Source organism: Canis lupus, chromosome 21, assembly GCF_048164855.1.
Source record: "Canis lupus baileyi chromosome 21, mCanLup2.hap1, whole genome shotgun sequence".
Taxonomy (NCBI): Eukaryota; Metazoa; Chordata; class Mammalia; order Carnivora; family Canidae; genus Canis; species Canis lupus.
The window spans coordinates 18451421-18468179 of record NC_132858.1 but is presented as its reverse complement, the minus strand read 5'-3'; the positions used below and the strand labels follow the sequence as shown (position 1 = coordinate 18468179).

The 16759-nt window shown below is 38.9% G+C and overlaps 1 protein-coding gene across 2 annotated transcripts in view; it reads left to right on the top strand.

Annotated features, from left to right (window-relative positions):
* Positions 1–16759, top strand: part of LPXN (leupaxin) — a 37994-nt gene that overhangs the window by 10338 nt on the left and 10897 nt on the right. For both annotated transcript variants that reach the window (XM_072790907.1, XM_072790908.1), the window contains exons 3-7: positions 3693–3739; positions 12273–12372; positions 15291–15458; positions 16368–16541; positions 16630–16711. In XM_072790907.1, coding sequence (XP_072647008.1) covers positions 3693–3739; positions 12273–12372; positions 15291–15458; positions 16368–16541; positions 16630–16711 — 571 coding nt within the window. The remainder of the gene's footprint in view (positions 1–3692; positions 3740–12272; positions 12373–15290; positions 15459–16367; positions 16542–16629; positions 16712–16759) is intronic.

Below are 16759 nucleotides of genomic sequence, written 5' to 3'. Positions count from 1 at the left end.
CACTGAGCCACCCAGGGATCCCAGCAGGAAAATTTTTGAGGCTTTTCGCATAGCTGGCCACTAGGTATACCACCACTCGTGCTCAAGAGGTGCATGGAGCCTCCTCAGAGTCAGAAAAAAATATGGGAAACTCTGGCTTGATGTCCCACAAATTATGTTTAGGAAAAAGAGGCTAAGCATTGTGGCCATTGAGTGTAGTATAATCTAAATGCTCTTGGTAAAGCAGTTTTGTCCTTAACTATATATGTAAAGCCATTGCTATTTATTTTATTATTTGGCAATGCTTTTGTTTTTGTAGTAGATGCTTTTAGCAACATTGGCTCAAAACAAAACCACATCCAAAATCCAAAATTACATGTTTAATTTTCTCAAGAAATTGATGACGAATGTATTATTTGCACAAAATACCTGCCAACATTTCCTGGCAACCATGGAGGCAAGTGGAGATGTTACTGCCCCTCAGAAGACAGGAAGACACAACTATGGTTAAGAAGCATCAGCCTCCCCTTCATAAGTTAATAGTTTAAGAAGTGTGTGCCCAATGATTTAGCATGTACAGGAGGTGTGTTCACATGTCATGGTGAAGCACACCTTTCCATCTGGAACAAGTGACACCCCTACATTGGTTTTTGTTCATTTTCAGCTTCAAGGTATCTTGTACTTTTAACTAAAGTAAACTTGACGATTGAATTGACTCCTTTGGCAAACCAGCAGATAATGTCAGTTTTACACCTGTGCCACCTGAGTTAGAAAACTTGTTAATTCCAAAAGCTTTCATTTTTTTCATCCAACTGAAAGGATCGAAATAAAGCATTTGGAAATTCATTCTGTCAAAAATGAAACATTGGGTATTATTAATGTCATTGTAAATTTAGTTGAAAAAGTTCAACATTGAAGACGAAGTGAGGGTTTTTGGGGAGGTTTTGGGGGTTTTGGGGTGATAATAGGAATACAGATTTTGTTTGGGCACAGAATTATGTATGGCCAAAAAAATGTTCTTTACAGACTTAAAAATCTAGGAAGCAGAAACGTGCTTCGAATTGGTTGTGATGTCCACAAAATTCATGACTGCATCTAAACAAGCTCCAGGATTTCACCAATCAAAATAGAAACTGCAAATGTCAAAATTTACAAATATATTCTTACATAATCAGAGTACATATATATAACTCATCTACAAAGCTCTTGTGACCGAAGCTGGTGTTGAATACAGAAACATTTCAGCATGGTTGCATCTGCTTTTTCTCTGTTTTGCCTGTCAGCCATCAGATTTTAGAAATGCCCAAGCCTTTGAAAAAATCACTTTGTAAAGCAACTTAAATATAGGTTGCATTATGTGCAAAATCAGTCAGAAATATTTAATCAAATTATTCAATGAATGTAGCATGAAAATTGGGCTTTTGAAGCTTTTAGCAAGTTTCAATTATGTAAAACAAAGCTTGCAAAAAGGAAGGAGCTCAAATGTCTCTTGACAAAAGCTGGGGAGGAATTGAACAAGTTAAAAGATGAGAGCTCAAATGGCTTAATTACCTAATTTGAAAATTGTGCTTTGGAAAAATCTTGCCTTTGATGGAGTTTCTAATTTTAATTGGATAAATTTATATTCTCCACCAGAATAGGATGAAATTGTGAAGGCCTATGATTTTGCAGTATCTACATTTGGCAAAATGTTAAAAAAGAATCACGAATAGAGACAATTTAAGAGCGAATCTTGTAAAAATATTGTTGAAGAAAGGTGCTCTAGATGGAGCAGAAATACAGCACCTGTGAAAATATTGGGGCAGAAATATTTATAGGTTTTAATATGAGAAACAATTGAGAATATCCTCCACTTAGTAGAATTTGCCCTAAATTTAGAGGATCAGCAGTAGCAGGAGTAGGAGTATTTTCTCAATTAAAAAAATTATGGGTTACAGAGAAGCATCAGTTAAAAGTGTCAACAACTTCAAAATATATTAACCATAAAATGCAGCGCTGTGGAAGTTTGCAATTTTATTTAAAAATATGGAAATAATAAAATCATATTAAAAAAGACATTTTTCTGAAAAATTTCCATATTACAGCATGAGACAATGGCTAAGTAACCAATTAAAGTATATGAATCTATATCAAGAGCAGTTATTTACTGTGCTGTTTAAAAATGTTCAAATAATTAATATAAAAGTTTTTTTTTTTTTTAAATTAATGTTTAGGGGCACCTGGTGGCTTAGTAGATTAAGCATCCGATTCTTGATTTTGGCTCAGGTCATGATCTCAGGGTCATGAGGTCAGGCCCCACATTAGAAACTCTATGCTCAGTGGGGAGTCAGCTTGAGATTTTCTCTCCTCCTTCCTCTGCACCTCCCCTGCGTGCACTGTTTCTAAAATAAGTAAATAAATCTTTAAAAATTAATGTTTATAGCTGCATGTCATTTAAATATATTCTAGAAAATTTTATTTTGAAAATAAGTTTTCAACAGAATTATCTTATAGGTCCATTAGTATAAGAAAGTCAAATTTTTGGTCAATAAATACATATTTAGGGCAGCCCCGGTGGCGCAGCGGTTTAGCACCGCCTGCAGCCCAGGGCGTGATCCTGGAGACCCGGGATCGAGTCCCACGTCAGGCTTTCTGTGTGGTGCCTGCTTCTCCCTCTGCCTGTGTCTCTGCCTCACTCTCTCTCTCTCTCTCTCTCTCTCTGTCTCTATGAATAAATAAAAATAAAATAAAATCTTTAAAAAAATAAATAAATACATATTTAAAAAAATTATATAGTATTCATTATTTTTGGTACCCTTCCTCGTTCACTTTCAAGAACATCCCATTTTGAACAATGAATTTTATGTTCACTCTACCCACTTGCTCTGGTCCCTGTTACTCCCATCCCAGTCTTACCAATCCACTGTGCAGGCTACCCTGGTCTCCTTTCTGTTCCACAGGGTGCTGGCTACCTGGACCATGGTCCCCCTGATAATCTGGCTACTTCCCTCACCTTCTAGGAGTCCTCACTCAAGTGCCCCCTTCTCAGTGAGTCCTTCCCGGACCCATATATTTTTAATTGCCATCTCTACCCCATTTCCTATCTCCCACCCCCACCCCCATCCCCGATGAGTTCTTCTTAATTTGTTTACACCTATTTCTTACCACCACAATATAAAGACCAGGGTAGACGATTTTTGTATGTTCATTTAGTTTTGTTTTTTGACTGCTGCATTCCCCTGGCCCTGGCACAGACAGGCAGTCAATAAATATTGGTTCAATAACTGAATCAGTTGCTGGTCAACAACTACCCTTTGGAGACACTCATTATTATTATTATTATTATTATTATTATTATTATTATTAATTTTGTATGTTAAATTTAGTCATGTTATAGTCTTTCCCTAGACACCATCCTATCTAGCTAACGGGCTTTGTTCTGATTCATTTTGTTTGTTTTATGGTTCCTATGTGAGTACGTTCAACTTCTTTGTGTCAGTGCTCTTAGGGCAGGGAGAGGGACACTATTATTTGTTCACATTGCCGACTGCTCTACTTAGAATGTGGCCTTTTGCTGTGGCATGGCTGGTATTCCTCTATCTTGTGCAAGAAGATCTCAGAGATATGCTAGTTATCAGTCCCATTTAGAAACTAAAAACATCCTCTAATTCTGGGTGTAGATTAGTGCCGACATTCTACTAACAGGATTCATTCTTTTCTCTCACATATTTTAGGTGCAGCTTGTATATACTACACATATCCAGGAGTGCAATATCTACAGGTATGTCTTTCATTAAATACTTTTTAAAAATTGAAGTTATTAAATGATTGTTATCAGTCCATGTTTGGACAACAAGTTGCTTTTGCATATATTCATTATTAGAACTCTTCCTCCTCCTGTTTCCTTTTTTTTTCTTTTCCTCTTCCTGTTTCCATAAGTGTCTGAACAGAGGTGGAATTCTGCTGAACTCACTTGGCAGTTTCTTGGGGTATGTGTAGCTTCTAGATGGGTTATCCAGGCTGGTGGGCTCTGTTCTTTCCTTCAGCACCCGAAAAAAAAGTGTAAATAGTTTGAGTCACCACACGTGTTTTGTCCAGGCTACTCTAAATAGCATGCTCCAGTTCGTGGAAGAGGAAACACCTAGTGAAATTTCAGCAAGATGCCAACAAAACCAGAGCTAGGATCAGGGTCAAACCAAGACAAGAGAGAATCTGCAGAAGACTAACAAATATATACTTCTAATGAATCTGTACTTCTTCTTTCTATATCTGCTCAAGATTAATTTAGCTGGTGGGGAATTTCCTTTTAAAAACATTGCATATTGAAACAGATCCACTTACAAAAGCATTTCTGCTGGCCAAGGCTGCTTTTCTTGTTCTCTCTTCAGGTAATTTTTAAAAAACCAGACAGCTTTCTGGGGAACAAATTGAAGGGCTTAACATATTAAAAGGGAAACAGGATAGTGAAGGCTCATGCTTGGTAAAGAGTACCACACCATACCTTATTTGGTTCTAGAATTGCAGCCAATAGTGCTCACACATGACACCAAATAAGTGAAGGACGTGTGTTATCATGAAGTCTTTTTATAACTTCCCACCTGATGACACTTTCTGCTTTGATGGGAGCAAGGCCAATTTATTAATATCATTGCCAGTTTATTCCAGTTCCAGCAGAGTGCCTGGGGGGATGTCCCCTAGACCATGCTGTCTATCCTTCTTGTGCAAAAAAACAAAAAACAAACAAAAACCACAAGCAAACCCACAAAACAGTGCCTGGTGCACATAGGCTTTCAGTAAATATTGGTTTTTAAAAGCTAGGAAACCAAGACTTCAAGAGAAATATTAGTGAATACAGGAACCTAGAACATAAAAAACCGGCATGACCAACAGCGATTTTCCTGTATATCTGGCATTGTGATCAACTGATGGCATGCCAGTGTGGCATGCCAGTCTTTGATCTTTTTCCCATCAGACCCATTTCTTTCTCTTTTCTTGCTCTGCTCTGTGTTCCAGGGGAGCTGACCCCTGTCAGTTGGGTTTTCCAGGCTCAGGATGAGTTGGCTTTTGCTGGCTTTGACCAATGGGAGGTACTATGCAGGCAGAGCCTGGAGGGCGAAAGCAGGGCAAGTCAGGACATTTCCTGCCCTAGTCTCTCTCCATAGAGTCTCATCCGGTCAGCAGTCACACACCTCCTTTATGGCTTCAGCTGGAGCAGGGCCGGTCTGCTGTGGTTCCAGCTTGTGCCTATCCACTTTGGCCCCTGCCTTTTCAGAACTTTGCCTTTTCTTTCTTTTCCTTTCTTGTCTTTTTTCTTTTTTCTCTTTTCTTTTCTTCTCCTCCCCTTCCTTTTCTTTCTTTTCTTTTTTCTTTTCCTCTCCTCCCTTCCCCTCCCCTCCCCTTTTCTTTTCTTTTTGTCCCTTTGGCCTAATGCCTACCTACTGTGGCTAATCTCTGAATTACCTCAATACCTTCTGTTTGTTTCTTTAGTTCTGCCATCACCTGTGTAATCAAATTTCTGGATTAAATTCCTTCTGCTTACTCCCAGCATATTTGCATTTTCCTGAGTGGGCCTTGACTGATACACCTCCCCAAGTACTGAATGCTACTTGCCATGCCAATCTGTGTGGGACATTGATAGGAAATCCAGGTGGCCTGGTAAATATGTAATAGACTGATACAAATCCCTGTGGCTGGTGTAACTCAGAGCTGATAAGGCTCGTAGATATAGATAGAGCCTGAGACTCAGAAACGAGATTCCTATATTCTGCTCCCCCATTTCCTCTGGCTTGCTTCAATGAACTGAACATTGCTCTCAACCTTGAAACTGTGTTCAGTACTAGTGAGTATAGTGATAACATTTCTAATGTAGTTATATATCGATAGCAATATGAACAATAATTTAGAAATGTATGTATGAACAAAAATAATTTTGGTAAGAACAAGGAGAAAAAATTCATAAAAACATTGCCGAAGAATGAACAGGGGAAAACTGCAGCACCATGAAGTCCCTCCTGTGAGAGTCTGTATTCTCTTAAACACATCTCTTGTATTTGTATGTTATTAAGGTCTCTGACACATGAATTAAACTGTTGCTTGTGACATAGCAAAGCACTTTGACCATCTTCAAGAGGTGAGGGGACAAATCAAAGAGGCTCTGGTTTTGAGGTTCCTCTCTTTATAGGAACACTTCCTGTAGTGATGTAATCACCAACTCTTCAAGGCCTTTCCATTCTTATTTAGAATATTATATTATTGGCTCAGTTACTATTAGGGTATCACAAAAATAATGTTTCTCTTTCCATACTGCTCTAGGAGTCGTGCTAAAAATCAGTAAGAATCTTTTTGAATAAGCACAAGGATGCCCCAACAGTGAGATGGACAGGTTTCTAGAATTATACAGAACCATATAAGAAGCTACATTTATTTTACACTGGGAAACAGAGCAGAGAATGTGCTGACAGTCCTGTTGCCTTTTGTACTTTTAAAGACACACACCTGTGGCAGCAATGACTAAGGGATTGTGATCCAAATGTGTTATGAGTGGGCAGTCCCGGTGGCCCAGTGTGTTTAGCGCTGCCTGCAGCCCAGGGTGTGATCCTGGGATCAAGTCCCATGTCAGGCTCTCCTCCCTCTGTCTGTGTCTCTGTCTCTATGGATAAACAAAATCTTAGGAAAAAAAAAAACAAAACCCAAAAGTGTTGTGAAGAGCTTCCCTGCACTTTCTTGGAAGCCTCTAAGGACCAAATCAAACACTTGCATACCTGACCATTTTTGTTCCTAGATTAAACAATGATAAAAAAAAAATATATATATATATATAGTATATATATATATATGCCTGGCAGGAGGCCATGTTGTACCTAAAAGACAAAAATTTTTTTTTTCTTCAGAGGGGAAGGTGTCCACTTCCTCCTATATTGTTCTTATAGTTAAATACTCAAACATAAGTAAGTTGGTAGTGGGACATATTATACCCAAATGACAGTCTTTTTATCCTTAAGAGAGGAAGGGATCTTCCTTTTACTTTTTTGCTGGTTGGTAAATACACAAAAGTAAGTAAAGTAGTACATCTGTGTTTTCCTTTTTGAATATATATTTAGTGGAAGACTTAAAATATTTGATTTTATTTATGGCTTTGTGTGTGTGTGCATAAGAGAGGGTGTGTCAGAGTCAGTTTGATGGGTTGTTAGCTAAGCTTAGTGTTGATTACAAATATTACTTCAGAGTCAGCTACCATATTATTCAGTGATTCTTCTTAAAATTTACTCTATGGAGTTAATCAATCAAATATGGGTGAAAATATTTGTTTACTGTATTATAACAATGAAATTCAGAACAATCTATGTGACTAATGATGAATGGTTTAATTATGGTACATTCTACATTTGAAAGCTGTATAGTCTTTAAACGTCATTTTGGAGTATAGTTTAGTGTGGTACTGGAGAACATAGGCTTTGCAGTCTGTAGGCCCAAACTCTCTTATTTACTGGTTATATTACATAGAGCAAAGCTTTTTACTTTATAAGTCTCAGTTTTTTCTTTTGAGGGATGACAATACCTAGCCCTTAAGGTTGTTATAAGGACTTAAAGAGAACATGTGTAAAACTCTTTATGGAGAGTCTGGCATAGGGTGGGCAACAAGCGCTAGCTATGAAGACAAAGCTGAATAAGAAAATAGATAAATATATGGGAAAATGTTCACTTTAAAACATGAAAAAAAAGTCATTCTAATTTTCCAGAATTAGGAATTAGGCACAATCAGAAGGGCCTAATGTTATAAGCAAGCCAACAGGTCCAGAGTGATTAATTGCTTCTTAAAAGGAAGCATGTGTGTGATTTTAATTTTTTCTTTGTATTTCTATGCAGTTAAAATTTTTCTTTACTTATATTAATTTTATATTTACCCTTTTAATAGTAAAAATAGCTTTAATAATTCAGAAATATACAGAGTAAAAAGTTAGACCACCTCCCTTAGTTAGACCACCTCCTATCTCCTAATCGCTAGCCCCGTAGGTTAACTGCTGTCAGATGTGTCTCCTTATAGACTTTTGTGTGTGCAAATTCACACTTATGTATCTGTGCTTGCAAATTTAGGTGAATGGAAGGATAGTTTTCATATTGTTGTGGGCTTTGCTTTTTTAAGTTAACAATGTATCTTAGAAATCTTTGTACATCATAAATCTATGTCTGCATTCTTTTTAGCAACTGCATGGCATGCTGTAGCATATATCTGCAACTTATTTAATTATATGTCCATTTATTTTATTTTTAATTTGTTCATAAAGGCTGTACTTTTTTATGTTTTAGGGAATATACTTGTATATATACCTTTGTATATGTATCTCCAGTTTTTTTGTAGGATAGAAACTGGAAATGAAATTGCTGAATCCAAAGATATATGCATTTGAAATATTGATAGATACTGCCTTGCAAAGGATTTAATAAATTTACATAGCTATCTATGATGTATGTAAATGTGTAAATGTATGTGTGTATGATAATCCTGACTTTTGTTGCCAACATTGCCTGTTATCAGTCTTTCAGATTTTTGAATAATGGGTAAAAATTGGTATCTCACTATTTAATTTGCATATTAAAGATTGAGCTTAAACCTATTTTATATAGTGATAAACACTCAAATTTCTTTTTTTGAAACTTACTTTTTTTTACTTTTTTTCTTTTAATCCTTAGAGCATGTTTCTATTAGCTTGCTTTATTGATTTGTAGACTTTAATATTTGAATGTTATTTATGTTTTAAATATTTATGTATGTTTAAATTTTTTTGAGATTATTGATACATTTTCTTTTTTGCCTTCACGTTAGTTTTATGCCTTTCCTAGGAAAGTCTTCATCACCCCAAATTATAAAAAAATGTCCTCCATTTTCTTCTAGTACTTCTATGCTTAAACATATTTCTTTGATTCATTTAAAACTTATTCATGTGTAGAGTTTGTTAAAGATCTAAATTTATTGTGTTTCAAATGGGTTGTGATGCATTTTGTGTCTAATAGTCTGTTTCTGATGATTTGAAATGCTACATTTAGCATATGCAAAATTCTCATGGTTCAGGAGTCTGTTTCTAGGCTTTCTCTCTGTTCCATTCCTTTGATCTATTTGTCTGTTTCTTTACCAACATCACACAAATTTTATTGTCACTTTATACGAGAGCACATCCATTGAGACAGGTCTTCCCTCTTCATCTCTTTTTTTCCCCACCCAAATTACCTTGAGTGTTCTAGCCCATGAATTTTAGCATCAGCTTATTAATAAACTTGAATAATTCTATTAGTATTTCTATATGAATTATATTGAATTTATGGTTTAATGAGAGAAACTGATACCATATTATGCATCATCATTTATGTGTGTCTTGTATGTCTGCCGGTGGGTTTTTCTTCATAGAAGTCTTAACATTTCTTGTTAGAATTATTCTTTAATATTTTATCATTTTTTGGTTGGTAGTTTGAATATGTTCCTTTTTCCCAGTGGATTTTTGAATTGGCTATTACTGGTATATAGGAAAGATATTATTTCATTTTATTCTTTTTAAATTTTTAAAAATTAATGAATTAATTCTAAAATTTTAAGTAGGCTCTGTGCTCAGTGTGGGGCTTGAACTCACAATCCCAAGATCAAGAGTCACATGCTCAGGGGCCCCTGGGTGGCTCAGTTGGTTAAGTGTCTGGCTCTGGATTTGGCTCAGGTCATGATCTCAGACCTCATATGGCTCCAGGCTGAGTGTGGAGCCTGCTTAAGATTCTCTCTCCCTCTGTGCCTCCTGCTCTCTTCCCACCCCTGCTCCCCCCATACGCCTGCCCGAGCTCATGCTCCTGCACATGCTCTTTCTTAAAAATAAATAAATAGATAGATAAATAAATAAATAAATAAATAAATAATAAATAAAAATGAGAAGAGTGTCTTGCTCTACCCACTGAAACAGCCAGGCAACCCTGTGTTTTATTCTTGTATCTAATAGCCATCCTGATATTTTCTATACCTTCTAATAATTATCCAATCATTTATCTTACATTTTCCAGGTAAGTGATCATACCATCTATTTAAAAGAGAAAATAGAAATGAGAATGCTTTGTCTTTTTCTAATATATAAATCTCTTATTTTTATTTTTAAATGCATTCGATAATGCAGTCTGCAGTAATATTGCAGACCAGCAATGATAGTAGGTAGGATCCTTGTCCTCCTCTGCTCTCTTTTTTTTAAGATTGTATTTATTTTATTTTAGATGGAGGGGAGGGGCAAAGGGATAAGGAGAGAAGCTTAAGCAGACTTCCTGCTGAGCACAGAGCTTTTCTTTTAATTAGAAATGTGTTTAGTACTTGACCATTAAATATGAGGTTCATTATAGGTTTCTTATATTTTATCAGGTTATGAAACTTCTTTTCCTCGATCTTCAATAACAGGAATGGTGGTGAAGTTTGTTTCCTACTGCTTTTTAGGACCTATCAATATGTTTTTAAAGCTTTTCTCTATTCTTCAGTATAATGATTTATAGTAATCCTTTTCCTAATGCTGAACCGTGCTTTAAAGACTGGCATAACACTATGTAGCCAGGATGTTTTTAAAACATATTTTTGCTGTTTTTATTATACTTCCTTCTTCCCCCTTCACACCCACACACGTACACACATGCACTGTTCTCTCTTTGTCTGATTATAGTATTGTGTTTCTGTGATATTTATAGAACTTATTTGGTGATTTTCCATATTTTCTATATCCTTGAAATTTACACAATGCATCCCAAAAAATCAGTTTCTATTTGTTTTCTGTTCAATAATTTATGCTTTTAGTCCTTCTGTTTAATTACTTTAGTGTATTTTTTTTTGAGATTTTTAAGTTGGCTGTTTTGTTTATTTGTGTCTAGTATCTTATTTTTCAATATGCACTTGAGTCCATTTATTATTTTCTCCCTTTAATAACCTACTGCTTTTCACTCTGAAGGGTATGTGTGTGTATATGTGCTTTCATTGCTATTTCTAAATGGTTGAAAATTCAGTTTATATTTTTTCTCCATCACAAGAATTATTTGGAAGTGCTTTATTTTTTCTTCAGCAGGTAAATTTCTTATGATCAATTTGCACTTTCATTAAAGCAATAGAAGAATATGATCTGTAGGATTTACTTCTTAGAATTTATTGAGCTTTATCCTGTGCTCTCTTGCAGTTTATTTACTAATAATTGGGCAAGTGTTTGAATAGACTCTGTATTCTGTTTCTTGGGCCCAACTTTTATTCATCAGTGTATTCACAATTATGTGAATGTAAAACCGACACCATGTACATTGTCTAAACTCTGTCAGTGGTCTTTTCCTATAAAGAACAGACAGTAAATATTTTAGGCTTTGCAGACCACAGGGTCTCTGCTGAAACCATCCAACTCTGTAAGAAAGCAGCAGTATGTCAGTGAATGGCCATGGCCACATTTGGCCTGTGGACCTTAGTTTGCTGATGCTTGCTCTTTATTCTTACTTGGTTTTTATCTTTCTTTCGCCTGATAGTGAAAGAAGGTGTAATACTTTATAATTTAAACAGAACGCTTTGAAAATAAAAAAAATGTATATTTGGCCATTGTCTTAAAGGTCTTTTTTTTATTAAGATTTTGTTTATTTGACAGAGAGAGAGAGAGAGAGCTAGCACAAGCAGGGGGAGGGGCAAGCAGAGAGAGGGAGGAGCAGGGACCCTGATGTGGGGCTTGATCCCATGGATCATGGGATCATGACCTAAGCTGAAGGCAGACACTCAACCAACTGAACCACCCAGGTGCCCCTCAAAGGCTTTTTTAGAACCTGCTTTGCACCTGGCTGTTGGGGGAGACGGTCTTGCCAGCTACCCATCCAGCACCTTTCTTTTTTTTTTTTTTTTTAATTTTTTATTTATTTATTTATGATAGTCACAGAGAGAGAGAGAGAGAGAGAGAGGCAGAGACATAGGCAGAGGGAGAAGCAGGCTCCATGCACCGGCAGCCCGACGTGGGATTCGATCCCGGGTCTCCAGGATCGCGCCCTGGGCCAAAGGCAGGCGCCAAACCGCTGCGCCACCCAGGGGTCCCCAGCACCTTTCTTCATGCACTTGAGAACAATGGTCAGTTTTTGAGATGACCAGAACCAAGTCATAGAGACAAAAGACCGAAAGACCTTGTTCAGATTTTTAGTCCACTACCGATTTTTAAATACTCTCTTTCTCTAGTTTTTACTCACATCTAAGGGGTTAATAGTCAAAACTGCTTTTTCTGGTATTTTATGTGTGACTGAATATTTATCTGAGTTTTGATGTGTTAGGATTCTTTTTCTCCCTGTAGTGAAGTCCAAGAGCCAAAGAAAACACCACATCCTCCTAAAACATCAGCAGCTGCTCAGCTGGATGAGCTCATGGCCCACCTGTGTGAGATGCAGACCCAGGTGAGCACAGTTCCTGGGTGTGTCTCCTTGGAGCTCAGCTATGCCATCTGCTTTTAGAACTCTTGGTTGTCATTCGTTTTTCCCAGACTAAATTTAATTCAGTGGGTGAGCTCAACTTTGTGTTATGTGTTATCTGGACACAAGAGATAATACGATGCAGGCTCTGATCTCAAGGAGTATAGAATGTGCTTGGTAAAATGAAGCAGAAGCCTGTGTAACATCCAGAGACTAAAACACAGATGGTTTATCAAAATATGTGCAGCAAACATTAGGAATGTGGAGATGGGATGTGGGATGGACTCTGAAGAATGGAAAGGGTTTGGACATAAAGAGATAAGAGCAGAGGCCATTCCAGTTGGCATGAGCTGTGAGGGCACAGGCATCTAACGTGCGATGAAATGTGGCAGGACCGTTAGAGACCTGCCTGAGTCAGGCAGAAGAAGGCAAAGTGAGGCAGAGCCAGGACGATCAGAGCATGGCGTTGAAAGTAGGGAGGATGGGGAGTCCTGAGCCCCATACTGAGATAAGACCCGCCTCCTTGTTCTAGCCTCGAGAGCATGGGTGGTGAGCTCACGTGGCCTGGCAGGGGATGGAAATCAGAGAAGTGGGCTTAATAATTTATTAAGGGGACTAGTCTAGAATTCTTAAGGTGGAGACTTCAACCACTGTAAATTGATTGGAGGATTTGATATGCACACATGAGTGGCTCTGAAATCATTACAAGGCAGTCTATAAAAAGGTGTGTGACTGGGGAGGTCAGGGACCTTATCTTTGTGGCTCACCTTTGGACTCCTAATGCCTGCACAGTTCCTGACTCATCAGGGGAACAAATGAATGAACCTCAGAAACAAATTTTTCTTTATTTTTTTTTATTATTATTATTTTTTATTTTTTTCAAATTTTTCTTTAATGCGTGCAATAAAACTGGGTGCATTTCTCCTTGTAATGTCTATCTGAAAATACTGGGGAAAAATCTATATTAGGAGTTTTAATTGTGTTTCCTGACTTAGCATATGTCATGGTTTATTTACATTTTCAAAAATATCTGTTTATTTTTTGAATGGGCCATACGTTCACATTGTGCAAAAATCAAAAGTACAAAAGTTTGCAGTGAGCTATTTCCCTGTCAACCCTGTGCCCAGCCATCCAGTTCTACCCATTTCTTACATATTCATTCAGAAATATGCTGGAGTATATAAGTAAATAGATGTAGATATAGATAGATATAGTGGTGTATAGGTAGATGTGTGTATACACATAAAACTGTTTTTACCTCCTTAATATTGACAACCCTTTTGGGCTTTCCAGACATTAACCTTTTGAACACTAATCTCTTCAACATTAAGTAATGTTATATAATAGAGGAGGAAGGAAATCTGTCAGTTGATAAGTTTCTTGAAGGGAAATGAGCATTTTTGGATGAGTGAGATAATGTGAGGTTGTTCCCGGCAGTAAAAATAGGATACGTAGAGGCCTGAAGGCAGACAGTAACAAATCACATTCTGGAGACTGCAGGGAGCCTGGCTGGCCTCAAACAATGGAGGCTTTTAGAGAGGAATGAAAGATGAGATTGGAAAGGTAAAGTGAGGGCAGCGGAGGGGAGACTTTGAATGTCTGTCTAGTGCGTGCAAATATGATGCCGTGGAGGACATCGTGAGCACCTGTTTCCTGATCAGGAAGTATTAGGTCGATAGTAGTAGCCCAGTCAGAAAGGAGTTGAGAGAGACAGAATCAGGACATGACGTGATGAAGGACAAGCAGGGCATCTTTTTTTGTAATTTGAGGCTTTTCCTTTTAATGGATTATGATAACTGTTTTGGGGGTTTACTTAAATAAATCCAATCCATCAGCAAGTATTATCTGACAGCTTCTCACCGCCTTCTCCCCTAACACTGGACCAAGTTATTATTTCTGGTTTGAACTGTTAACAATGACCTCCCTCCTAACTAGTGCCTTTGATGCCACTCTTGCTTGCCTACATTCAATTCCTCACTCAGCTACCACAGGCGTCTAATGGATCAGATTCTTTCGCTCCCATCCTTAAACTCCTCCAGAATCTCCATAACCCTTGGAATAAAATCTGACTTTACCATGAGGGCCCCCTGGGATCATTGCCTCTCTCTCCATAGTGTTCTCCTACCACGTTTACTCTCACTCCCTCTGCTCCTGCAATACCCCCCCCCACTCCCAACCTTTCTGACTTTTCTCCTACCATAACAAACTGTTCCCTTCCTCTGGGCCTTCATTCCCACTGGGAATGCTTTTCCCAGTATTCCTGGACCCATCATGAAATATCTGTGCAAATGCCCCTTCCTTAGAGGGCCTTCTCTGATCACCCTCATCCAAATCAGTTCTCTCTCACTGCCCCACCCTCTGTCACTTCTATCTTGATATGTAACTTATGTCTTATCTCTACCTGACATTACATCATATATTTATTTAATCCTTCATTGTCTGTCATCCAGAGAAAGTAAACTCCAAGACAGCAGACTCTTGGTCATCACGTACATTGCTCTGTACCAAGACCCTGGGGCTGTGACTGGCACAAATTAGGTGCTCAATAAACATTGCAAAATAAATGGGTAAAAAGAAGATAGGGTTCATTGTTGACTTGTGGTCATTGTGGAAGTGAGAAAGGTATTATCCTCATACACTCAATTTCTCATGGTCAGAAAAGATTTACAAATGGAGGAAGATTACTCATATCTTATCTGGCCTGAGGAATTTAGGATAAAAGGGAGATGAAAGCATTTTTATTGGTGTTCCAACGTTGGACTCTTCCAGTGCCTTGGAGAGAGGTCAGGTACAGAAGAAAGCATTGGTCAGTCAAGGTGAGCTTGTGAGGTTGTGTAGAAGATGACAGTGAGGGGAAATATACACAAGACTGATTTTTTTCATGGTTCTTTCCCTGGTGCCAGGTTGCAATGAAAGAAGATGCCAGCAAGAAACACATAGCAAACAAGCAGGATCCCAAGGCCTCCCTGGACTCAATGCTGGGGGGTTTGGAGCAGGATCTGCAGGACCTTGGAGTTGCTGCAGTGCCCAAGGGCCACTGTGCTTCCTGTCAGAAACCAATTGCTGGAAAGGTGGGACGGGCCGAGATGTTGGTCCTGTAGCCAACTGTCTGTGTGTATGTCTGTCTCTGTCCCGCCAAGGATTACTCTATGGCCTTCTCTCCTAAGATGTTTTAGTAATAGTTAATGATCACTCATCCCTTACCATGCTCTAGGCCCTAGTACCAAGCTGAGGGCTTGCAAGTATTCCCTCATTTAATGGTCTCATGATCTTTTCAAGGGAGACTCTGTTATTGTTCCTTGGTAAAGACCAGGGAACCAAGGGCTCTGGGTTGTTAACTGCCACGTCCCAGGTCTAGAAAGAGGTAGAGGGAAGATTTGAGCCTGGGAGAGCCTGACACCCGAATGTGACTCTTAACCACTTTTCTGGACTGCCGGACCTGGGAGTGGGTGCTTTGCCATTGCCCCCTCTATCCCAATATTCCCGGTCCGCTGACTTGGCTCCAAATCATGGCCACAACTCCTGCTCTGCATCATCCTTCACCAAAACCACAAGAAAAGGCCCCTAGCTCTGGCCCTGCATGGGGCATGAGATGAGGTGTTGAGACCAGAGGAATACAAACTGTCATTTATGCCTTTTCATCTTCCAGGGATCCCTTCCAGGCCAGACTCTAGTTATCCCTGTCTGTCACGACTGGGTTCCATTTTGGTTCTCCACTCTCCAGAGCAGTATCTTGCTGATGAACATTTACAGACTTCATCAGTACGATTCGTCAGGAAACGGGGCACCCTTTCACTATCCGCAGAGCGCATACGACAGACCACCTAGGTGGGACCTGGGGCCAGGCCTCTGAGTTGTGTAACTCCAGGGGGAACCGCTCACATGGAATGTAGTGTGCAAAATGCTGCCCGGAACTGTGCAACCTATAGGCCCTCCAGCAGCCAACCGCAGTGGCAGGCCATACTTTGTTTCCTCCGCAGGTGATCCATGCTCTAGGGCAAGCCTGGCATCCAGAGCACTTTGTGTGCACTCACTGCAAAGAGGAGATTGGCTCCAGTCCCTTCTTTGAGCGGAGTGGCTTGGCCTACTGCTCCAAGGACTACCACCATCTCTTTTCCCCACGCTGTGCTTACTGCGCTGCCCCCATCCTGGATGTAAGTACCCCCCTCCCTGCTTTAGCATGGTGGTCCTGGTGGATAGTTCGGCGGTTTCCTAATATCTTCATGTGTGTTCCTTTTCCAGAGAGTGCTGACAGCAATGAACCAAACCTGGCACCCAGAGCACTTCTTCTGCTCTCACTGCGGAGAGGTGTTTGGTGCAGAAGGTATGTCCCGGGTCATTAGAAGAGGACCAGCAGCACTTTTCCTCAGTC